At 43.1% G+C, this 25,684-nt stretch overlaps 1 protein-coding gene across 1 annotated transcript in view; it reads right to left on the bottom strand.

Annotated features, from left to right (window-relative positions):
• Nucleotides 1-4,490: 4,490 nt before the first annotated feature.
• The window catches only part of RAPGEF4 (Rap guanine nucleotide exchange factor 4), a 464,996-nt gene continuing 443,802 nt past the window's right edge, over nt 4,491-25,684 (bottom strand). The window contains exons 30-32 of the mRNA XM_029605798.1: nt 19,914-19,978; nt 7,802-7,856; nt 4,491-5,001 (exon numbers count right to left, since the gene is read on the bottom strand). Of these exons, the coding sequence (XP_029461658.1) occupies nt 4,874-5,001; nt 7,802-7,856; nt 19,914-19,978 (248 nt within the window). The 3' untranslated portion in view covers nt 4,491-4,873. The remainder of the gene's footprint in view (nt 5,002-7,801; nt 7,857-19,913; nt 19,979-25,684) is intronic.

The following is a 25,684-nucleotide window of genomic DNA, read 5'->3' as shown; positions in this document are numbered from 1 at the left end:
CCCGCCTGAACCACACCCTTTTGAAACCAGAGTCTCCTTTAATTTTCTGTCTGTGATACAACTGACCTGGTCTCTATGCTACAGAACCATACTCTTCTAGGACTACTACATCATCAAAGGGCTCAAATTGCTGTCATGCAGGAAGTTCTAAGTAAGCCATTAGCAGTAAAGTTGAGAGAATGAGATCACAACCCATGTAGGACAAGAGACCCGTGTGTGAGACCAATAGCCCTGAACCCAAGCAATAATGAAGATTGGCAGACACGTTGCATAGTTTGGAACAATTCTTTATCAATGAACCACACTGATAACTAAACAAAATGGATATTAACAGGCTGCAGCGTAACAGAGCAAAACAGCAAACTACCACATTGTTAAAATTGCGGGATGTTGCAGATTACCAACAATGATTTAGAGGGGTGACCAGCCCTCATAATGTGCAACATGCCAACAGTAATGCTGTACTATCCGCGGCCTTGGTCTTAGAGGTGGTCTGAGGGCAATGTCTGTAAAAGACTGGCTGCCACTGAGAGCCACTGCTAGAGCAATCAGTCCTCGCCAGCAAAGCGGTGAGCAGTGTTTGTGATGTGGCAAGTCCATTATAGCTGAAGAGTCAGTCCATGTAGAATGACATTTGCAAGGCAGTCAAGCCTGTGATTGGCTTAATGCTAGAATCCACAACTGTCAGAACTGGCCACTCCCACCACCACAGGTCCCTATTAATGATGCCTCATTTGTCAGGGAGCTCCCCAACCGGGGGGAAGAGGGGGGACTAAACCTGCCTAAGAGGTTTACCCTCTATTGCCTCAGGTACAAACTTAGATTGTAAGCCCTCTGGGGATAGGGAAATACCTACAGTACCTGAATGTAAACCGATGTGATATCTCAGATCGAATGTCGGTATATAAAAATAATAAATAAATATCCAATTGTTCAGCTTCATTCTGTTTTTTTCTATAGCTGCATGGGATCTCTCCCCATACCAGACTCTTCTGGGAATCATGTGGGATCATATAATGCATACTTTATGGAACAGGTTGGCTAAAACAATGCAATCTTTTTGCATTTTTTGCACATGCTCCACACTGTGGGTAGATGCCAAATCATTCCCACGCAGGTGAATAATGATTGCACAGGGTGAGGACTGCATTTTGTGCATGTGCCACCTCAGAGGCATCAGCTGGTCCCACATCATCCCACACCTCCCCATCCAAATTAGAGTCAAGCGTGAGGATGACATATCCAGGTGCTCCCCCCATAGGCCTCACCTTCACCTTCCTGTGAGCCCAATGAACAAAAGAATGGCCTATGATCCAGACGAAATGCAGCTGTCTGCCCCATACCTGAAAGCAATGACACGATATGTTATGCAGGATCTAGGGAAAATTAAACATAGGGTCTTATGTACAGCTTGTACCTTCTGGACCTCCATCTCCCTAATGCCATTATACTCTCAGGTGCAAGGCTCAATGATGTCGCCGTGATCGCTGCTCCAATCCTAAATGACTGTGTGGATAGGGTTTTGGTATCAATGCCACATTCCTTTAAACCCATGAGCATCCCTTGGGCAAACGGAAAACAGGACAACGATCAGTTGCGCTATGGAATAGTATGGGCCACTGAGGCCCAGTCTCATAGAGAGGAAATTTAGTGAGGTTAATCACAGGAGGGTAAAGTCACCTTTCAAACCCTTCAGGAATACTGTTTTTCATTTTACAGATTGGTCCGATTTTAGACCTACGAAATCCCAAGGATTGCCTGCCTGAGGTAGGATTTTGACATCATTAAGCTGCAATAAGGATAGTGGACTCCTGAAGCAGGGAGGCACTAACTGGATCTCAAGGCAGCATAAAAGGCAAGAGAAAAGGCACATTTGAATAGGGTGGTTTTGTACGAATCAAAGCAGATGTTCGGAAGGACTGTAAGCAACCTTGTAAGTAATCATGGGTTAGTTGGTGTCTGCTGTCACTTCGCCTTCCCTGCTCTTTTGCCCATGCCTGCATCAGCCTCTTGACTACGAATTTTTGTTCCAGACTCTCACAACTCATTGCCTTCATGAAAAAGGAAGGAGCTGCTAAGTGAGTCCACCATCGTGACTGGGATATGCCTTCCTCATTGCGCCTCAAAATATATTGGACCAATAACTTTGGGCTAACGAGCTATCACAGCTCTTCCCCAGCATCTGCAATAAAGACTTGAAATCTGCTAGGGCTGCCTTGCAGTTCTTCCTGGTGTTCTTGGAGAGAGAGTTCATCAGTAGTCGCCAAAATACCATACTTTGGGTGGGACCGGAGTCTTGAAGGGGTCTGCTCCTGGTGCCAGAGACTTGAATGCCAACCACTTAAAATGGGAAAGAGAGTCAGCAATGCTATTTATCCTGGGCACGTGTGCTGCCCGCAATATTAACTTCTGCAATAAAGCAATTATGGCCTCTGTCCTGGCAAACAACCTGTTGATGACTTCCACCACTGACATGTTATTCGATCTGAAGACTATGCTTCTATTGACGAGGCTAGGACTCCATATGTGAATGGCAACTATGATAGGAAAAGAGTTCTAGGAAGGTCACGACCTTGACTATACTCCATTCATGCCAGGCTGTGGGCCAGGACTCTGCAACACCAAGAACCTTAAAGAACAACCTGAAACTCTGACCACCAGAAGCATCCATGAATAATTGCAGCTCACCATTGAACCTAGGAGGATCCTGCCATATAGCCTTGCCATTTAGACTTCAAGAATGATTCTCAAACTTGAATGTCCTGCCTAATGTGTGAAGTAACCCTTATGTGATGGTGCATCTTCTGCACCTTTGATGTGGCCCTGGACATTCTTCTAAGGATTATCCTGCCCATTGGGATGACCCGGCAGGCAAAACTGAGCAAGCCCAATAGAGATTTGAACTATCTGAAGGTTGCCTTCTTGGCTTGACCAACCTCTGCAAGGGCCTCCTGGAGCCTTACTATCTTGTCTTCTGGCAGATGGGATATTCTTTGCGAATGTCCAGCTCACTACCAACTAATATTTTATTTATTTTAGGTTTTGAACCCACAGCCCTTATAACACAAGGCTACTTCTGCAATTGCCTGCCACCACTGTACTGCTTATCTAAAAACAAAACACCGAATTGCTCTTGACTCATGATGCTGTGGGTCCTTTGTCCCTTCTGATCTGTTTGTTTCTTTTTAAAGCAAAGGCAACATTCAGGGTCCTACATGGGAAGAGGGAATATAAATATTTGCATTTTATTACTTATTGTGATACCAAATTCAAACCCACAGCCCTGGTATTGCTGAGCTACAACATAATGCATGAGGCACAGATTGACGTAGCATCAGCTTTTGCCTGGTTATGACTTATAATGTTGCTGACTTCTTTTGCCCTTCAACTCCCTTCCCCCAACCTCCCACCCCAAGTTCACTTAGCCGGACTTTGCTGCTAGGCAGACCGAGCTTCCCACACATTGACTGCCATAGGATTTATTGCTGTGATCCCCTCTTGCCTCAACCTGGGTCATGACGTCGGGGGAAAGAAAGCCAAAACATGCCGCTATCCTTGGAGGTGACTAATCTGCACTTGCCTTGGACTTGCCTGGATGGTGTGCTAGGGTAGGGTAGGGGTGGCCACCTAGGATACCAGCCACACCAACGATGGTTCAAATCTCCTCCCATCTGGGCCAGGAATTTAAACCAAAAGAAGGTGGCACTACCACTGAAGGGACTGTTGTGAATGCAGCCAGAAAAAATATTAGAAGAAAAAACACCCCCCACCGTTACTGCTTCTCACTCAGGATCCCCGCCTCTGTAGATCCTGCAGCTTACATGTGGCAAGACTATCCCTACACAATGGAGATCAGGCAGTGAAAAACTGGCCAAGGGACCTCTTTACCCCAGCTGGGAAATGGCACAACAGGACAAACACAAAATACTCTTCATCGCCCTTTTTGAGTAATTATGGCTGGATGGGACCCCAGTGAAAGAAAGAGAAGCACAAGTCAAAAACCCAGAAAAACACCACATGTAAATACAAAATGAAAGCAGCTTATTCTTTTTGCGATCAGCCCTGATGATATGGCGATACTGTTACTTATGGCAGATGGACCGGTTCTGGGCGCTGCTCAAACCACAGATTTGTGGGAGCTGATCCGCTGCCACATCGGTGGAAGACTGCTGCTCTTCGGCCCCTGCAAACCCTTCAGAAAGCCGTAAGAATAAGTATACCATTCTCTTTGGGAGTTTGCAAAGAGGCACGTGGAGGACAGGTGGGGCCGGCCGGTGTAACAAAGGAGAGCAGAGAGCAGTGTGCAATAGAGAGTTCCCAGCCAGTGAGAGGGCTCTGCATGCAAGCCTGATAAAGACCTGTGCAGCATGCAGAGCCCTCCTGACTCCACCCCCAAGTGATGCGCTGATCTCCCTTCCCCCACCCCCCCCTCCCCTACCTAATCCCACCCTCCTGATGATGGGCCCTCCCTCCCACACCCAATCCCATGTTGTGCCCATGTTCCTCCTAATCCTGTCATCATATGGGTCTTTCCCAACATACCCTGCCTTGTGAATGAGGTTCATTCCTGTCAAGGTATACGTAAAATTAATCCACTTGGAGACACTGCCCCTGTCATTCAAGAAGTCATTTCAACAAAATGGTGCTATGCTGAAAAATGAAATTAAAACAAAACTATCCTAACAAGAAGCTGAAATTTAACAGGAAATAGCAGACATTGATTTCTAGCAAAAATAGATTGTGAAACCTCTCTTTTAAGCAAACATAAAAGTATAACCTAATCAAAGTATGGTTTGAGTAGAGTCCTATATCTTTTGTAATAGCAGTTCACATAGTATCCTGGTGTGAAATGAACATTAGTTGAATTAAATATTCATGTTCGTCGTGGCTCCAGTCGGTGAGAAAGCTGTGATAAAGTTCTCTGGTTGTCAATGAGATACAGCTGTCGAACATAACCTCGGACATCCTGATGGTTCTTGTTCGCTAGGGCAGCATCAGGATCTGTCAAAACAAGAATGGTGTGCAATGCTTAATGAAAAATAATTTAAGTACCTAATAATCAGTAAGGGGGGTTATTTTCAATGCTATTTATGCAAATGAAACGTGCATCAATAGCTTGTTAAAAAATTGCACAGGGGTTGTGTGTATAAAAGTATGGGCATAACCCAATTTCGTGCATACCGTTTTTGCATACAAAAAAATAGATATTCCAGGGGAGCAGGGTTGGAATTTATGGGCATACTTTTGATTTTAAAAAGTATGTGTGTAAATTAATCCATACATGTTATGTGCTGCAAAGAGCAGGTTTAACTGCGGGCTAGTTTGTGCACGCTATTTTGGATAATTTAGGATCCTAAGTTTGAAAATTGATGTAACTTATCTATGTAGCTGCAGTGTTAAGTTACCCACAATGTTACAAAATTACCCTATAATCATCTATATTTTCAAGAACAGCTGCAGAATAGGAGTTATCAATTTATTTTCTATAACTTAATGGTGTATATGCTACTGCATAGATTCTAGATAAAAAAGTGCACTGATGCATTCAAAAGATAACCTCACACATAATATAAAGCATGATTACTTGAATATTACTCACATAGAGAACATAAATTGAAATATCATTTTCTTGATTTTGATGATCATAGAAAGAGGGCAGTTCTGTGGTAAAGTAACTATGCTAAAGGTTGTCTACCAATTCTTGCAGTTATTGGCATTGAAATGGTGGGGGTGATGGAGGGATAGTAGAACAATTAGTCTATAGGGAGAGCCCAGTTTATTTTATAGCTATTTACAACTACTTCCTTATACAGTAGTTTAACAGTGTTTTCTACAGCTGCATTGAAAGTATGTTTTTCCCATTACTTTCTTTTCGGCCCTAGAGTTTCCTCCTGCTTCTTTATACTTCCAGCTCAAATGGAATCAAGCTGGGATATTTTAAGGGCCATGATCCTTGGATTTTTACTCCTATATTATATCCTGCCTCTGGAATACATAACTGAATCTGGCCATAAGGTGTCACTTCTGAGTGATGGCTGCAAATGCTGTTTCTGCAGCGTCCCCTGCTGGCCCAGGGAACAGAGTCTTGGCCTGGAAATTGAGCCACCGGGCCAACTCGAGAACAGGTAAAAAGTATTACTCAGGTGCAATTATGCCCCTGTTCCAAGGGTCATTCTATAGAAGAAAAAGGGGAACGTCATAGAACAGGGCTGAGGTACAGTGCCCAGAGTGTGCTCACATTCAGGCCGATGCAATACAGTGCGCTGGCCGCAGCGCACAGCTCAACGCACAATTGGACGTGCGTTTTGGACGCGCCCATAACCCCCAATGCAAAATGGGGTTTAGTGTGTCCAAAATGCATGTCCAATCGTGCGCGTAGGTAATAGCGCTTGTCACATGTAATGCATGTTGATGAGGCTATTATTTATTCCCCCTGATGCAAAAAAAAAAAAAATGTGTGTCCAACATGCACATTTTTACTCGCTAAAATTAACACCTGCCCCAAGTAGGCGTTAATTTTGGAGAAGCCCAAAATGTGTACAGAAAAGCAGAAAATACTGCTTTTCTGTACTTCCTCTGACGAAAAAAATGAGAATGTCCCCCAAAAAAATTAAAAAAAAAAAAAGGGTGCTTGTGGTCAGGCTAGGAAAAGGGACGCTCTAAAATTAAGCTTCTGTTTTTCTAACCGACTGACAGCCACCTCTCCTGGGTGCCCATTGCCAAGGAGGCGCTAGGGGTGTGCAATTTCCCCTAGCATCTCTTTTTTTACCGCAGCACCCGATTTAAATATTAAATCCAAGAGGTGGATCGGCGTGCGTTAAGGGAGCGGGCACTCGATCATGAGCGCCCGTTTAACGTGCGCCAATATACTGCATTGGCCTGACTGTACCTACCTATTCCTTTTGTGGAGGGCATTTCTCCTGACTACCCCATCTCTCTTCAGAGATTTCCAACAGTTGCTCATTTTGGAACAGAATATAGAATTTGAATATCAAGCGGATAGGTTTCGTCACTCCTTTGAGAAAATGCTCTTTCAAGGGGCAATTTTCCAAGCCCTTTACTCAGGGTAAAAAGTGATTTACAGTACAAGAGTGGAATTGGCCTGTCTGAAAACTGCTCTCCTACAGTAAAACCAGGGTGTGGACTTGCATGGTGTACATGCTTAGCCCGTTCAGGCTTGGCCTGCCTGGGGGAAGAGAGGAAGGTGCAAAATATATGGGTGCTTTCAGTATGCAACCTTCATGCTAGCGTCTCCTTGAAAATTAAGGACAAAGACCTAAACCTACCCATGGACTTTCCAGCTATGCAGGCTATTTGAAAGGTTGGCTCTTTAAATCCATAATGAGCAAAACCTTTAGTTTTGAGAAATAAATATGGCAACTTTGGTTCCTCATCTGCTGAGTAAAATAAAACTGCAGAATAAAGCCCTGGCACATTCAACTTTTCCTCTGGGGCTCTGAGAGAGGCTGAAATTGCAACACAATATTCTCACATGCTTTCTTACTTTGTATTTAACATATAGGAGTTAATGCACTTCAGAATTTTGTATCATTATTAGTCTACGAGTATTTACAGGACTGCATACAGAAATCAACATTTCACCAATGGCAATAATGCTCAGTGAGAGGATATGAAATCCTAACCTGTAGATTAACTTTATGTATTTATTTATTTTAAGCACGGGAGTGGTTACAGTCTTTTTCCTTTGGCATATTTGGTTGGCCTGGATTTTGTAACTATCAGATTACAGGAGTACAATGTAATTGTAGTGTAATGCACAAAAGCACGAAATAGGACTTACTGAAAGGATGGCTTCTGCAGTACCTTATTGTTCTTACTGTATTAGCAATCATGCGCTAAAAATATAGATAAAACATAGTTTTTACTTTCAAAGTACACAAGCTTTTTTTTTAATTAAAACCCAGAAGTTTCATTGATGTTACTAGCAAAGAAATAAACAGTATCTCTAGAATTTGATAAATGATTCAATATTCACTCCATGTAATACAGACCTGTGGCTAAGGTAATACAAAAATTGAAATGAATGATTTATTGATAGCACAGTAGAAATGTACACACAATAGATATTTTAAAGCACCAAAGATATAATGTGCAGCTTGGACAGAATAAATAAATAAATAACTTAGTACTTGATTCATCCATACAATTAACTTTATGCACTCAACCAGGGACAATGGTAGGCAATGCACAAGGTATGCCATGTAAAGTTATGGAGGACATCACATTGCCGGAGCAGCCTTAGTGGCTGGTGAGCAGGGCAACTGCCACTGGCCCTCTACGCGAAGGGATCCTATGCTTGCTGCTTCTGGTACACTAACAGAGGATGCACATATGACAGCTTGTGCTCTGTGGATGGCTGGCTCCGCTCTCCCTCCTCAGCATCCCCTCCCCAGCATTTCACTAGGGTTCTGCTCTGGTAACTAAACACGTTATGTTTATAACCCTATGTACTATAACATGTAATCTTTATCTGAACAGAAAAAATGACCTGTTATATCGATGTCTAATTTGTATGATGCTGAGTGTACCTTCATACGATGCTGCTCTATGGTTCAGCTATCGTGACTGTAAGCCTAAGAGAAAGGCTTATAAATCATTAGGTACCTCAGATGAATGCTCTTAGAGGATGTCCACTCCGATTATTAAGGTGCCATTGTGGTCACTTATCTTATATTCAGTAGTCAATCTTTCACAGCCGACATCCAGACGTTTCGGAGGCTGGCTCCTTCATCAGGGGCTGATTTTTTCAAGAGAGACTCAGTGGAATGTAGATTGTGATATGATGGCAGCTGTTATTCATCAAACGTGGACCGTACCGCTATGATTGCGGTTCATGAAGCTCCGTATTTGTTGAACCGGCTGCTCCTGCTGGCTCCTTTATTTGGCGCCAAATAAAGGAGCCGCAGGAGCAGCCGGTTCAACAAATACGGAGCTTCATGAACCGCAATCATAGCGGTACGGTCCACGTTTTGATGAATAACAGCTGCCATCATATCACAATCTACATTCCACGAGTCTCTCTTGAAAAAATCAGCCCCTGATGAAGGAGCCAGCCTCCGAAACGTCTGGATGTCGGCTGTGAAAGATTGACTACTGAATATAAGATAAGTGACCACAATGGCACCTTAATAATCGGAGTGGACATCCTCTAAGAGCATTTATCTGAGGTACCTAATGATTTATAAGCCTTTCTCTTAGGCTTACAGTCACGATAGCTGAACCATAGAGCAGCATCGTATGAAGGTACACTCAGCATCATACAAATTAGACATCGATATAACAGGTCATTTTTTCTGTTCTGGTAACTAAACAAGCATATTCCATGTTAATGTTATCCTTTTTCACTATATACACAATGCTCATCCAATAAAAATTGTTATAAGTATAGAAACATGATGGCAGAAAAACACCACACAATCCATTAGGAGTGCCCATCCACACCAATTACTCAGTTCTACAATCCCTATCACTCCTTCAGAGATCTCGTACAGAAACATAGAAATGTATAGTAAGTTATAGGTAATATACGAGTCTACATTTAACTTTCCCTCAGATTAAGTTTTATATGTATACTTTCAGTTTCAAATACATTTCAGTCAAGACATTTGAAATACAAAAAGAAGGGTTGTACTGCAAACAGATGAGTTGAAATTTAAACACACTGATTTACTGGAGCACAGAAAATTAATTGCCTTGGCCTAATTTAACCATTTTTATGCTTTCCACCATACAAAATATCAAAAAGAATCATGTAAAAGGGGTCAGTGTCTATTGTTTGTTGGTACAATAATTGTCCAAAAGGAGAAATTACTAATTACCTGATAACTTCCTTTTCCTTAGTGCAGACAGATAAATCCAAAACCAGTGGGTTATGCACCTCTACCAGTAGATCGAGACGGAACAAAGCTGACATCACAGTATTCATACCACTGCAGTGACATCAGCCCAAAAGTATTCTCTGCAAAAGCGAAATGTGGATAAACTAACAAAACTTGATTATCAACAGATAACCATTCCAGCACTCAGTCAACAGGAAAACACTGAGCTCAGACAAAAAGTGTAACACTAATCTAGGGACTGGATTGACATTTACCAGTACTCCCTAGAACACACAGCCATGCAAGAGGACCATAACACAAGTGTTCGGAGGCCAAGGGTGGGAAGTGGATTTACCTGTCTGCAGTAGGGAAAAGGAAATTATCAGGTAAGTAGTAATTTCTAGAGATGTGAATCGGAACCGGAATCGGTTTGGATTCCGGTTCCGATTCACATCGTGGTTTTTTTTTCGTCCGGCCCGATTGCGGTTTTGTTTATCGGCTGCGACCCGAGCCGATAAACAAAAAACCCATCCCAACCCCCCCCCCCCCAAAAAAAAAAACATTTTACAGGTACCTGGTGGTCCAGTGGGGGTCCCGGGAGCGATCTCCCGCTCTCAGGCCGTCGGCTGCCACTAATAAAAATGGCGCCAATGGCTTTTGCCCTTACCATGTGACAGGGTATCCGTGCCATTGCCGGCCCCTGTCACATGGAGGGAGCACTGGATGGCCGGCCGGCGCCATCTTTGAGTTAGAATTTTGGATTGGCAAATAGAGCACAGAGACCAAAGAAGAAAGGAACCCCTACAAAAACTCACTCTCTGATTATAATTTTTTTTAAATTCTTTACCTGAGCTCAACCCGTCCCGGTTATGGGGGGGAGAGGGCATATACCTTCACTGCCATACTCGGCTTCCTGCACCCACTGCCTTTTAGCTGTTTTGTTTTTTTTTTTTTAAACCAGCTATTATTTATTTATTTATTATTTGAATTTTTATATACCGACATTCCTGTAGAAACTACAAATCAAACTGGTTTACAATGAACATAACTTCGCATAAGGGCGTTACATGGAACAATGTGAGAGACAAGTAAATGCATATGAAAACCGGGGCTAAGAACTTGCCCATTGCAAAACAGAACAAGTTACTGGACCAAGGCACTCATTTGAAGGATGGATCACGGATATCACCTCAGGAATTCCTAACTGAGGGAGGGACCATATGGTATCATCACAGGAGAGCGGGGCGAATTAAATTTTCTTCTTTTCTCCTTCTAAAACTTAAAGCAATCCCCAGTAGGGAGATGCACATCCATCATCTGCTAGACGGAGAACACTGGCAGGCTGATGTCACTGCAGGGGTATATATACTGTGAGATCAGCTTTGCTCCGTCTCCATCTGCTGGTAGAGGTGCATAACCCACTGGTTTTGGATTCATCTGTCTGTACGCTAAGATGGAAATTCACTACATCTGGCATGCAGGAAGAAAATGTGAATATCTCAGATAAGTTTGAAAATTAGAAATATTAGGTCTGTATTATATAAATCACGTTGGGAAATTTAGTATAATCTAGAAAGTGACTCATAAATAATTTTAAAATAAATAAATATTTTTAGAAAGCTGAGCCTCTGAAATATTTCCATTCTATGGAAAACAATCATAGGCTGCAGAATACTGATAAGTGCTCCATTCCAAAAGACCCAATTCCCCTAACCCTTCCAGCCGTTTGACCTAGAGCAACACAGACAGACAGAGTCAGGGGAAAATAACTGAAACAGATGAGAAATGATGTTGCCAAAGGGCACCTTCCAAACCACCTCTTTCTACATTTCTAAAATCACACCCCCCCCACATCATATACCCACCTCACTCTCTTACACTCTCCCTGCACCACTATATCCACTTGCTCCCACTACACTCCCACACACATACTCACACCACCCCTCAATCCACAATCTGCACATGCATACAACCACATACTCCCAAACCCACAAGTACATTGTCATAGCCACACCCATATATAAGCTAGAGGCATATTAAACTGTTCTTTTCCCTACCTGGCTAAGGTAAACTAAATTACAAAGATGATAGTGTCTGGACACTTTCTTTTGAACTCAGGAAATGCCCAATGGTAGGATAGCAAATGTTCCTTTTGAAAGCCAACAGAAGGGCCATTAACACATCCTTGTAATGGTTATTATCTTCTTTTTGATGTCCATGGGAAAATCCTTCTGTATCACAGCAGGGGAGCACCTTTGGCTAGAAGCCAGTGCTGTATTATTTTCTAGACTACACTGACACCAAGTGGATATTATTGGAAAGAGGGGATATTAGAATTTATTATAATTAACTTTTCTTGATCCACCTATGAAATACTAATTTATATTTCAAATGATGAAAGGTATATCTTTCCATCAGCACTTAAGTGATAGATTACATATTCATTCTGGTAGCCAATAAAAACAAGGGATTGAATACTAATAAGCCTTTTAATGAATTAATTTAAAAAATATGCTGCAGTAATCTAATGTTCTTGGCAAAAAAAGCCAAGTTTTGTCTTGGAAAGAGAGGGAAGGAGAGATAGAAGGATGTAATCATGAGGTGAAACCTTGATTTCAGCTTCTAGCGTGGAAGGAAACACAGCTTCTGGTAGCTGAAACTTTTTTTGTACTTATTTTCCTAAGAAAATTGCTTATTCAATAGTACTGAGATAGATAACTTATTTTATTTATTTTATTTTATTTAAAAACTCTTCTATACCATCGTTAAGTTGGAGAACCATCACAACGGTTTACATATAGGAACGATAACAATTATGAGTGGTATAGATTACAACTTGAACATGTGCCATCATAGTACAGTAACAATAAAGTGCAATAAGCTATATTTTTAAGTAAGCTAATCAATTTGGTATGACAATTTATCAACGGTACAAAATTAACATTACTGTGAATTTGTTCGGTGCGTCCATCTTAATCAATTGTTTTTCTCCTTCTCTTTGTCTTTATTGAAAGCTTGTTTATAGAGCCAGGTTTTCAGGTTAGATTTAAAGATTTTCAGATTTCTCTGGAGCCTTAATTCGAGAGGCATGGTGTTCCATAGTACAGGGCCAGCCAGTGACAGTGCTCTTTCCCTTACTTGAGTGAGCCGAGCTGATTTGACAGAGGGGACAGTTAGTAGAGCCTTATTCGCAGATCTTAGGTTTCTGTGAGGGACGTGTACGCACAGTGCTGTGTTAAGCCAGTCGGCTTTTTCCTCATGTATTAGCTTATGAATTATACATAGAACTTTGTATTGTATTCTTTGTTCTATTGGGAGCCAATGTAGTTTGGCGAGTGTTCCAGTTATGTGGTCCCTTCTTTTTTTGCCAGTTAAAATTCTTGCAGCGGAGTTTTGTAGTATTTGCAGCGGCCTAAGTGTAGATTGTGGTAGCCCTAGTAATAGTGCATTACAATAGTCTGTGCTTGCGAATATCAGTGCCTGTAGGATTGTGCGAAAGTTGTTTAGTGTTAAGAGGGGTTTCAGTCTTCTAAGAGTCATTAGTTTACCGTATCCTTCTTTTATTTTCTGTGAGATGTGCTGTTTCATGCATAACTCAGGGTCCACTATAACCCCAAGATTCCGTACTTTTCTTGCTAGTTCCACGTCTTGCATATTTTTTATTTTGATTGTAGTTTGTGTTGGGTGAGTGTTTTTTCGTTCGAGGTGTAAGAATTCAGTTTTGTCGTTGTTTATTACTAATTCCATCTGATTTAGGAGCTGTTTATTATTTTGTAGGAAGGGAAAGAAAGGTTTTTAGATATTCATGAGAGGTCTAGAACAGGTAAATGTGAATCGGTTATTTACTCTTTCAGATAATAGAAGGACTAGGGGGAACTCCATGAAGTTAGCATGTAGCACATTTAAAACTAATTGGAGAAAATTCTTTTTCACTCAACTCACAATTAAACTCTGGAATTTGTTGCCAGAGGATGTGGTTAGTGCAGTTAGTGTAGCTGGGTTTAAAAAAGGTTTGGATACGTTTTGGGGGGAGAAGTCCATTACCTGCTTTTAATCAAGTTGACTTGATTAGAAAATAGCCACTGCTATTACTAGCATCAGTAGCGTGAGATATACTTAGTTTTTGGGTACTTGCTAGGCCACTGTTGGAAACAGATTGCTGGGCTTGATGGACCCTTGGTCTGACCCAGTATGGAAATTTCTTATGTTCTTAAAGCTAGATGAACAGTCTTAAGAATAGTACCTGCACACTACTAATATGAAGTTAATTAAGTTAGAGGGAATTTTCAGAAAATCTGCTGCGACTTTATTTAGAATAGAGAGGAAATGTTATTCATTATTTTGGAGAAGATCCCTGGACCCATGAGAGTGCTGGAAACAATTGCAGATTTCCCAAACCTCAGCAAATGCTTCCTCAATCATCTCATCTGCTGAGAAGTTCATCTAAAGTATTCAGCAATCACATGAGGTTTAACTGAGAGTTTATGCTAATATTCTGGCCAGAATTTAAATGGAAATTTCGAAGCCCATTTTTTAAAATATTTGCTTGAAGTGAACTGAACTGAGATATAGGGCGAGGTAGTAGTTTTCTGTTTAAACTTACTCAAAGCTAATAAATTATTCTTTTACTATAATGCCACGTGCTTCTGTTTCCTATAGATTATAAGACTCTAAATGTGTTATATAAATGTGCATGCACTGATTTTGCTTCAGTTACTTGCAATTGAAATATTGCTTTTATTTTATTTTATGCTATTTTTGTTTTCTGCTCCAGCCTCTCTTCCCTGAGAGAACCTTTAATTGTATGGTTGTGCTGCACGTGCCCATTCTAAATCACACAGCTGAGAGGCAGTTATTTATGTGGCCCCCTCCTATAGTTGAGTTTGCACACATATATTCCCCCCCCCCACCTATATCCCCATCCATATTCACACACACTGACTACCCCCATATCTCCCCACATCTACTCCCATACCCACAACCTCTATCTATACTGCACTAATTGTTTTTTCTTACAAAAAAAAAATCAGAAGCACATCCCCAGTGTAGAAACATTGATAAAGCTTAATCATCCACATACATTACATGATATAATAGGTAAATATGATTTTCCCTTTCCTAGTGTGATTTCTCAGAAGCATTCAAATGTTTCTTTTGAAGAAAGGCCCCTAGAATCAATTTAGAAAATAAAATTGAAACTAGTTGGAAAACCATACAGAGGCTTGAGTTCCTAAATATGTTCCTAGTTAAGGCATGCTTCAGTATAGTAAGTTTTATGAGGATTGGGAGATGAAGACTTCCCACATATAGCAATGGCTGGGCTTATGGAACTTGGAGGCAGTTGCACATTTTCACTCTCCCCCATCCCCATGTCCTGTGGTGGGAGAGCAGGGTATGAGATTCTCTTATCTGTTCTCTTATCAGTTTCACTGTAAACTTATCAGTTTCACCAGATAAGAGAATTGGTGAAACTTATCAGTTTCACCAGTTCTCTTATCAGTTTCACTGTAAAGCCCCGTTGGCCATTTTATGTTACATGGAAACCGATGTGATGTTTTCTTAACAAATGTTGGTATACAAAAATTTTAAATAAATAAATAAATGAGATATGGGGAAGGGTGGGATTGTTCTGGAATAGTGTGATCACCAGCATTCCAAAACACTAACTACCAGTATACCCCTTTTACAAATCTATGTTGGAAAGCATTTCCTCTGCATGCTTTCCTGCTTATTTAGTTTATACTGGCAATAACCCACTTTGGATATGGCATCTATTGTCACTGAATGCTCTGTCTGGGTTAAAGGACAGTAATGCTCTGATCATTGCAAATTAGGGGCCTAAAAGTGTTAGAAAATTAATCTCTTATTCTTGGAACAGTTATTACCAACCATAACTGTCTCAAGGTTTCTAACTTCTTGCAGGATTATTATTGGAGAAACGCATTCTATTATGCGTCTTTGATGTATCTGAAATAGAACATACTAAAATATTATATATAAACTGTTACTACCAGAGTGCCTCATGCCCTTTCAGCTGACGTCTGGAAGAACTGAGGCAGGCCAGTAGATGGTCACTAATGCCATTCCAATGCTAATCTCCTATTGCTAAAAATATTCATGCACCGACTAGAAAACTATTAAGAGACAATTTATTCACATACTTCATTCAACATATCATGTATGTTCCAAAAAATATACACAAGAACACTGCTAAATTAAAAAACATATCTGGTCCATTGATTTGGTATTAGGTATAAACCCCCCCCCCCCCCCCCCCCAGAATAGCTCATTTTGACCTTGTTGAATAACTGGAGCTGTTGCATGCATGTGCTGCTTTGTCTGTACATAACTGTGCTATTTTACACACAATGCATTGCATGTCTAACATTTCTAAAACGCAGGGCTTTTTTTTCTGCCAGTTCTTGATCGTACTTAGTACCAGCACCTTTTTTTCTTTCTCTTCTGCATCAGCCCCTGAGCAATGACAGTAAGGGAGGGGCTGGATCAGGGGACAGAGTAACACTTTTTTGCAATGATCCTCTGCTCCAGTCTCATCCTGCCCCTCCTTATCTCTGCAGGCTGCGGTCTGGAAGGGGAGGGGCGAGACAGAGATGGAAGCAGGGGTTGCTCTCTGCAGGGCACAGGCCAATAGAGTTGGGGTACCAGCCCTGTAGGACTTGACCAGGGATAATACAATTACCAGCACCAAAACCTGGTAATTGTCCATACTATTAACCATTCTGTACCCTGCAATTTTAATTACTGTTGTTAGCTCTATTATGTACTATTGCTTCTTTTTTTCTCCTTTTAACCACTATCTGTACCACTTTGGCAACACATCTACAAACTTTGTCATAACTAAGTTTCCTGAATCTTAATCTGAGAAAAGGACCAGTGGTAACTTTTTCTTCCATACCCTTGCCCCACTGGTACTTTTCTCATGCCATGAGGGTGGCAGAGTAGGCACCAGCCTATTAAAGTGCTGCTCTCTTATGCCTCCTGCCAGCAGGAGGGAACAGTCATGCAGTGACTGAATCCTGCAGCCAGCTGCAGAGGGTATTTCTGCCTTTTGGGGGGCAGAACAGGATATGAGACGGTTGCCCCAATTTTCAATGCCCTCCCCCAGGGATGACCCTGCATCTAAATACCAGCACTGCTTTAATAAGTACCTGTTAGTATGCCCACTAAGTAACAATGTTAGATATACTTTAAGACAGGGCAGTTAGATCAGTGGGCTGCAAACTAGGGTTCAAATCCCACAATCACTCCTTGTGATCTTAGGAAGGTCACACTTCATCCTCCATTGCCTCAGGTACAAACTTAGGGGCCAATGCAAAAATTGGAGTTAAATTTTAGTGCAGGTTTTATTTAACACAAACATTAAGACAGGGGTCCCCACAGGATGCAGCAAGCTAATGGGAATCAAATCAAACAGGAGTTTAAAAAGTGCACTAAATGAAAAAAATGTGCTAAAATGTAAGTTAAACTGAAAAACCCACAGTAATGCAGAAAAGTGTTTTAAAACAGGAATTAGGAGGTAAGTGCTTGAAGTTGGAAGGAGTATGACCAAAATGACCTTTCATGCAAGACTGGCACTAAGCAACCCGACTTGGGCACAATCTCACATGCAAGACCATTTGGGCAAGGTATACTCAGTGAAAGAGTAAGCTCTCTTGGGAAGGCACATTCAGCTGAACAGCACACACTGTTTCTGAGAGTTTACCCTTTGATTTCACTTGGCCAAATGGCCTTGCATACGAGATTGGCACTGGGCATTCCAACTTGGGCACTGTCTTGCATGCAAATCCATTTTGGTCACCCTCCTTCCAAGTTCCAGTGCTTTCATCTGTATTCCAGGTATAATGCACTTAAGTGGATTTTCAGGTTAACTCCTTGGCCAGAGGTGGAGTATAAGTTAGCTCACATTTCTGGTGACCATGGTATTCTATTGCTGTGCCCATGTGGCAGTGCCTTTCTACCAGACTGGGTGCAGCAATAGAATAATTTTGGCACCAGAAATGTGAGTTTAATCCACCTCAGACCAAAGAAGGAGTAAGCTTTCTGGAGCTTGCACCTATAGCTGTAAGCTGTCTTAGGAAGGCACCTTCAGCTGAATGGAATCGCGACTTTGAGGTACTGTTCATTCAACTGTAGGTGCTTGCCCCCAGAAATCTCACTTTGGAAATATAAATCCTCCTGGATCTGAGGTGGGAGTACTATACTAGGCACAACAGACATTTGCCACCAGAAATGTGAATTTACTCCGCCTCAGATACAGGAATTAAATTTTCAATGTAAGCTTTCTGAGGCAGGTATCAGTCACAGGTTTTCTTTGTTTCCCCGAACAGCTGGACAGCACACACACATGTGTAATGCTAAAGTGTGCACTGCTCAACTGTTGGTGCCCCCCCCCCAGACAGCCTATGCTTTGTTCATCTAGCTGTAGGTGCATTCCCCAGATAAGCTTATGCTTTGATTTTACTTGCCATTCCTTGTCAAAATAGCCTTAAGGAAAGAATGTGCCCATAAGCTGGGATGCACAGCACTATTCTCACATGCAATGCCATTTTGGCAGAGAATGGCAAGTAAAAGCAAAGCATAAGCTCTCTGGGGCAGGCATCTTCAGCTGAAAAGTCTGTGGTACCTTGGTGCTGTGCAGCAGATTTTGGTATCCCGCTCAGCTTTAGGAGCCCCACCCCCGCTCCAGAGAGTTTATGCTTTGCTAAGCTAGCTGTATAGGCTCAACCCAGAGAGTTTAGGCTCTGTTTTTACTTGCCAAAAGAGCCTTGGAGGCAAGATTTGGATCTTTGGAGTGGGCACCAGCTGAACAAATTGTAAATTCTCTGGAGTGGGGACTTGCACCAAAGTCAGATGCACAATGCTAATGTACTGTTCAACTCCAGGTGCGCTCCCCATGAGAACCGTAAATTAAGGGCCGGATTTTAAAAGGCTTGTGTGCGTAAACCCCAGGGCCGGGCTGGGCCTTGTGCATGCTGCACGAATTTCCAAACGGGCCTGGCCACGCGTAAGCCATTGGCCGCTGTTCCAGGGAAGCACATGCTGGCAGTTGGCCGGTGCACATAAATTACTTCTGTTCCCTTAGGGGGTGGGGAGGATAGGGGAAGGAGAAGGAAGGTTAGGCAGGGGGTTAGGGAAGTTCCCTCCCAATCCACTCCTTAATTGGAGCGGACTGGGAGGGAACTGGGGAAGGCCGGATTGCGTCACACTGCGGACATTGCAAAAGTTCACCTCCGCCTTGTGCGCACTGCATGCACACGCGGATTATAAAATCCGGCCCGCGGCCACCTGATTTTATAACATGCGTGCGCCAGCGCGTGGAAATTATAAAATCGGCGCATCCATGTGCGATTGTTATAAATGCTACCCCTAAAGTCCTGGGTCTGAGGTGGGGTAAACTCATATTTCTTGGTGATGAAAGTTATTCTGTTACTGTGCCCTGTGTGGTTGATGCAGTTAGACACTACCATATTGGGCACAGCAATGGCATAATATGGCAACTAGAAATATGAGTTAAGATTTACTCCTGCTCTGAGCCAGGAGTTAAAACTTCCAGTGTTAAGAAAATATGCTTTAAGCTGTCTGCCCTTTGATTCAGCTCCCTGTATTGCTGAGGAGTAGATAATGCCTTCTTTTACAGAGGACTTGCATGGCACCGTGCTAATGTTAGCAATGGTTTTTACTCCTATTTTAGCGTGCATTTTTTTTAAAGAGTTAAAACCCTTGTTGCATACCATCTGAACGGAGTTAGGAAATTTAAGCAAGTCAAACAGGAAGTGGTAGATAGGGAATATGAAGCATGGCTTTCAGTTTTTCAGCTTTGTGCTCTAAGCACTGTGTAACACTGCCAAACTTTAATCACAGCAAGTGCTCATGCTTTGTTGACAACAACCCAAATCACCCTGGATAGAATTATCTTTCTCTTTATCCACTGTCGAGGAAATGTGTGTGAAACTCTCTCTTTCTATTGCTGGCCAGATTTGTCTATTGCAGAGTTCTGTTTATTGTCCATTTTAATTAGAATACCTGTTCAGAAAAAAATATGTAAATACATACCATTTTTTCAAAGTTTATTAAATTATCAATAAATGTCTTGTTCCCTTCATGAGTAAAAGTCATATCTGTAAAGAAGAAATCAGTTCTCAATATAAAATAACTGAATGATTTACAGTATGCCTTGTAGAAAGGCATTTCAATTCTAATAAACCAGATTTCATGAGGCTATTACACAAGTCTGTTAAAAACAATGAAGTATAAAAAAGTTCAACTTTAACGATTTTCATTAACACCCAAATCTTTGGTGCCCAGCGGGCGTAAAATCCAGGGGACACATGCATGGTCAGGCCATGCGCATGCCAAGCACATTTTAGAAATGGCCCAGCTACGCTCGTATCCCTCGGTATGCGCAGAAGTGCTGGGCCAGTGAAAAGGGGCAGGCCAGGGGGGGCAGGGTATGGGCAGGGAGGGGTGGCGGCCGACTGGGACAGCGGCCATTAGGCCCTGTCCTGGGGAAGTGCGCGCCAGCAGCTGGCCGGCGCGCCAAAGTTACTTCTGCTCGGACGGAACAGTAACAAAACAAAACAATTTTGCTTAGGTAGGTAGGGGTTAGGGGTCGGGGAGGAGAGGAGAGGAGAGGAGAAAAGGTAGGAAGGTAGGTAGGGGGATAGGAAAGTTCCCTTCCAGTCTGCTGCTTAATTGGAGCAGACTGGGAGGGAACTGAGGCAGGCCTACTTTGGTCGCCATATGTAAATTCACAGGTCTGGACTAGTGTAGCAGGATGATAATTACAAACAAGTTTCTAACAGGAATCGTTAGAAACTAGGGTAGGCCTATTTTTGTCACGTTCCTTTTTAAAATTCCCCCTCCTGCGGGCGCAAGTTGCGACCCGCCCGCACATGCATGCACGGATATTAAAATCTAGCCTGCATGTGCGCATGGGAACCGTATTTTATAACATACGCATGGCGACATGCACATGTTATAAAATCAGTGCGTCCATGTGCGCACGCCGGGAACTGCATGCACATGGACGCCTGCATGGACTTTGGAAAATCGACCCCTAGGATTTGCAACTCTGAATATTTAAGTTGCATTTTCTAATTTAAAAAGTTTTTTTTCCTTTTTGCTTCTTTGTCTGAATAATAGATTCAACATTCTAGGTAAAATTTAAACTGGTTTAAAATGGTTAACCTCACTCCTCATATCCTTCTGCATGCACGCATATTTATTCACCCCAAGAAAACAAATTAATTTCCAGGGCTTATTCAGATCCAACACAAAAAACCCCCCATCACTTATGTGATTTGAAGGTTTGTGTTGAATTTCCTAAACATTCATAGGGGTAGATCTTAAAAGCCCTGCGCGCCTATTTTGCATAGGCCACCAGTGCGCACAAAGCCCCGGGACGCGCATAAGACCCGGAGCTTCGTAAAAGGGGCGGGAGGGGGCATGTCCGGGGCGTGTCGGCCGGCCGGGGGTGTGTCCGGGGTGTGTCCGGGGTCAGGGGGCGGTCCAAGGCGGGTCCAGGGGTGTGGTGACGGTTCGGGGGCGAGCCTGGGAGGGAACGGAGGCAGGCTCGCCCCCGAACGGAGGGAGGGAACGGAGGTTCGGGGGCGAGCCTCGGAGGGAACGGAGGCAGGCTGTGTGGCTCGGTGCACGCAGGCTGCCGAGCCACGCGTATCTTATAAAATCCGGCGTACTTTTGTTTGCGCCGGTTGCGCGAACAAAAGTACGCGCGCGCGCACTTTTAAAAGATCTACCTCATTATGTTTACTGAGATAGGCTAGTTATCTATCCCAGGATCACAACCATGGTTTGCAAAAACTCCTAAGATTTCACAAATCTTGAAGAAATATTTGGAGAGATCATCAAAATTTGTTTTTTTTTTCATCACAGAAAGTATGGAAAATAAAGGAGAGGTGGACTAAATCCATTAGCAAACGGGATTCCTGTCCAGCTATGATCTGGTTTGCAGTTAAAGTTTGCCCTGAACTGAGGGTCACAGTCAACTTTCCCAGCCCAACATGATTCCTGTTAGAAAATCAACCTGCTACACTAGTCCACACCTGTGAATTTATTTCCCCACTAGAAGAAGCCGTCAGAGGACATACTTTTTTCTTTGACATCATCACTTTGCTGCACCTCCAGCAAAAGCCAGTATTGTCTGTCTTCAGGTGGTAGGACATACTGTTTTCATGCAGCAGGATATTTGTCTTCCAGGTTTAGGTTTATTCTCTTTCTGGTTGAGTATTTAGAGCTTTTTTACTGCTCTGTGGGCCAGGCTGCAACAATTCAGTGAGCTATTTCAGGAGACTCCCATCCCAAGAAGGGATTCAATAGAGTTGAGAGGGTGAGATATCTTTTTATACCTTTGAAGGATGCTCTGAAGAACATTTTTTTCCTCCTCTCCCTCCCACCCTGCCTCTGTAATTTTTGTCTTGTTTTTACAGTTTAAAGCAAAAAGAGTTGAATAGTTTTCATTGGCAACAGCTGACAACATACTGGAAAGGGATACTTTTTTTAGGGGGGAGAGGGGAGATTCTGAGCAATTTCAAGCTGATCGAGGTCTTCTCCAGCCTTTATTATTCTGTTCTTTTTTTTTTTTTTTAAACAAATTAGGTGATGTCCAGTGAATGCAGTTGCTGCTGTTCAGTTTGTGGGAGCTGGCACTTTAGCAGTATTGCCAGCCTGTCCTGTTCAGTTTGTGAGAAGACTAGATCTACCAGATGGGCCACCTCAAAAAACTCTGTTTTGGCCAGCACTGATGATGATGATATTGTTGATGAGACCTTGATTTTAGCCCTTAAGTGCTAGGATAATTTTTCTAAATTTACCTCAGCTTTGCTGATCATTTCAGTGAGTACAGCTTCCATTTTGAAATCCAGTGTTTCTTATCCGCTGAAGTCTTCTCTCACTGCACACAAAAGAGCCTCCTTTTCTGATTCTGTAGGTCAAAATAATGTGGTATAACCTGCAGACATCACCTCCTTTAGTTTTGTTGATTTTTATCCCAAATTTCATTTTATTTTTACACTGGATGCTCTATGAAGAGGGATGTCCCTCTCTCCCTGCGGGTCTGTGTCAGGTCCCAGGTGCTTCAGTAATGACACCTGTGACAACAAAGCATCTCAAGTTTTCTTCGGATATTTTTAGTTCAGGGGGGGCTCTAATATTGCATCCTTCCTGTTTCTGACATAGAAGATAATGGAGAACTTGATATTTGTGATTCCCTAGAGCAGTGGTTCTCAACCTTTTTTTGGCCGGGACACACCTGACAAATGGTTCTCATATGCGTGACACACTGAACATGTGACCATCACGGGGCTAAGTGTAAACATGCACTCTGCATCCACAGGACTCCCCTCAACCCTCAGCAATGAGTGCAGAGCAGATCTAGGGCATAACCCGTACAACTCACCATACAAAAAAAAGATATTCTGGTTCTGATGACATCTCAGTAAAAGCAAAACAAACTCCCTTTACTACCAGGCACAATAGCCTTCCTTATGAAAAGACAGTAATTTACCACTAATGCATATCCTATTGAGAAAACACATCAAATAAGATTGATACAAATGCCTACATGCTAGTAAAACACCTCACTTTGGTCACACACCCAGAACTGACCTTCACCAAGTACAGAAAAAACACAAATTATAAATATGGAGACAGAAACTGGAACGGAAAACCAAAAAAGCCACTCTGCATACAGTGCGAACCTGGAGAAATGGAAAGAGAAATATAGCACCTAACAGACTCAGGATTTGCAATAATGCACACAAACTAACCTGCACAAAGTTACACCTGTATTACGGAACACACGCAAACAGTAACAACCCTATCTAAGAAATACAACTATTAAACCAGGCCCTAAACACTAAAACATTTCCTATTGGGAAAACAGAATAAGCCAAGCTGCTACAGAGCCCCACACAGAAATCATTGTAAAGTCATAACAAAAATGTTACAAAGCAGCTGCTGAACAGAATAATATTCAATTAAATACTCATAAAAATTATTAAAACATGTCCAAATATCAATAAAATATTTCAAAACAGCAGACATCTCATAATACCCAATAATTAAAATGGCAGTCAATCAAGAAAAATAAATTTAAAAAGCCACCTTTACTTACCTTCTCCAGCAACTCTCCTACTCCTTTCCCTTCCAGGCCAATAGCACTAACCAGAAGCAGCAAGGGCTGCTGAAGCTCTGTCCTCAATCTTCTTCCTTAGCACCCACAACCAGTCACTCACAACACACACACCCCCAAATAGACCCCACGATCAGTCTCGGTCTCTTTCACACCAGTCATCTTCCTGACCAGTTTCTCTCTCTCACACAGAAACACATCACCTCCCTGACCAGTCTCGCTCTCTCAATCACACTCATGTTCTCTTATATACAAGCTCTCAATCACACACAAAAGCTCTTACACCCATTCACACCAGCTCTCACCCAGGCTTCCATTCACACCCCTACACACAAGCTCTCACCCAAGCACCCATTCACACCCAATGACACAAGCTCTCACCCAGGTACCCATTCACACCCACAGACACAAGCTCTCACCCAAGTACCCATTCACACCCTCCGACACAAGCTCTCCCCCAGGCACCCATTCACACCCTCCGACACAAGCTCTCCCCCAGGCACCCATTCACACCCTCAGACACAAGCTCTCACCCAGGCACCCATTAACACCCACAGACACAAGCTCTCACCCAGGCACCCATTCACACCCACAGACACAAGCTCTCACCCAGATATCATTCACACCCACAGACACAAGCTCTCACCCAGGCACCCATTCACACCCTCAGACACAAGCTCTCACCCAGGCACCCATTCACACCCACAAACACAAGCTCTCACCCAGGCATCCATTCACACCCACAGACACAAGCTCTCATCCAGACATCCATTCACACCCACAGACACAAGCTCTCACCCAGACATCCATTCACACCCACAGACACAAGCTTTCACCCAGGCATTCATTCACACCCTCAGACACAAGCTCTCACCCAGACATCCATTCACACCCACAGACACAAGCTTTCACCCAGGCATCCAATCACACCCATAGACACAAGCTCTCACCCAGACATCCAATCACACCCATAGACACAAGCTCTCACCCAGACATCCATTCACACCCTCAGACACAAGCTCTCACCCAGGCACCCATTCACACCCTCAGACACAAGCTCTCACCCAGGCACCCATTCACACCCACAGACACAAGCTCTCACCCAGACATCCATTCACACCCACAGACACAAGCTCTCACCCAGGCATTCATTCACACCCTCAGACACAAGCTCTCACCCAGACATCCATTCACACCCACAGACACAAGCTTTCACCCAGGCACCCATTCACACCCACAGACACAAGCTCTCACCCAGACATCCATTCACACCCTCAGACACAAGCTCTCACCCAGGCATTCATTCACACCCTCAGACACAAGCTCTCACCCAGGCCCCCATTCACACACAGACACACCAGCTCTCACCAAAATAACTTCTTCCTTCATTGCAGGGATAGGCTCCGGTTTCCGCCGTGGCTTTAATCCGGCGGGCCTTCTTTTTTCGGCGCCACGGGGATGGGCGCCTCAGTCAGAGGTCGGGTTTCCTCTTCGTCGCTACGGGGCTGGGCTCCCGTAGCGGCCTTGCACCGTCGGGGTTGGGTTTTCTCTTCACCGCTACGGGGATGGGCTCCCGTAGCGGCCTTGCACCGTCGGGGTCGGGTTTTCTCTTCACCGCTACGGGGCTGGGCTCCCGTAGCGGCCTTGCACCGTCGGGGTCGGGTTTTCTCTTCAC

This window comes from Rhinatrema bivittatum, chromosome 6 (genome assembly GCF_901001135.1).
Source record: "Rhinatrema bivittatum chromosome 6, aRhiBiv1.1, whole genome shotgun sequence".
In the NCBI taxonomy this organism is placed as follows: Eukaryota; Metazoa; Chordata; class Amphibia; order Gymnophiona; family Rhinatrematidae; genus Rhinatrema; species Rhinatrema bivittatum.
This window is presented reverse-complemented; position numbering and strand designations above follow the sequence as displayed.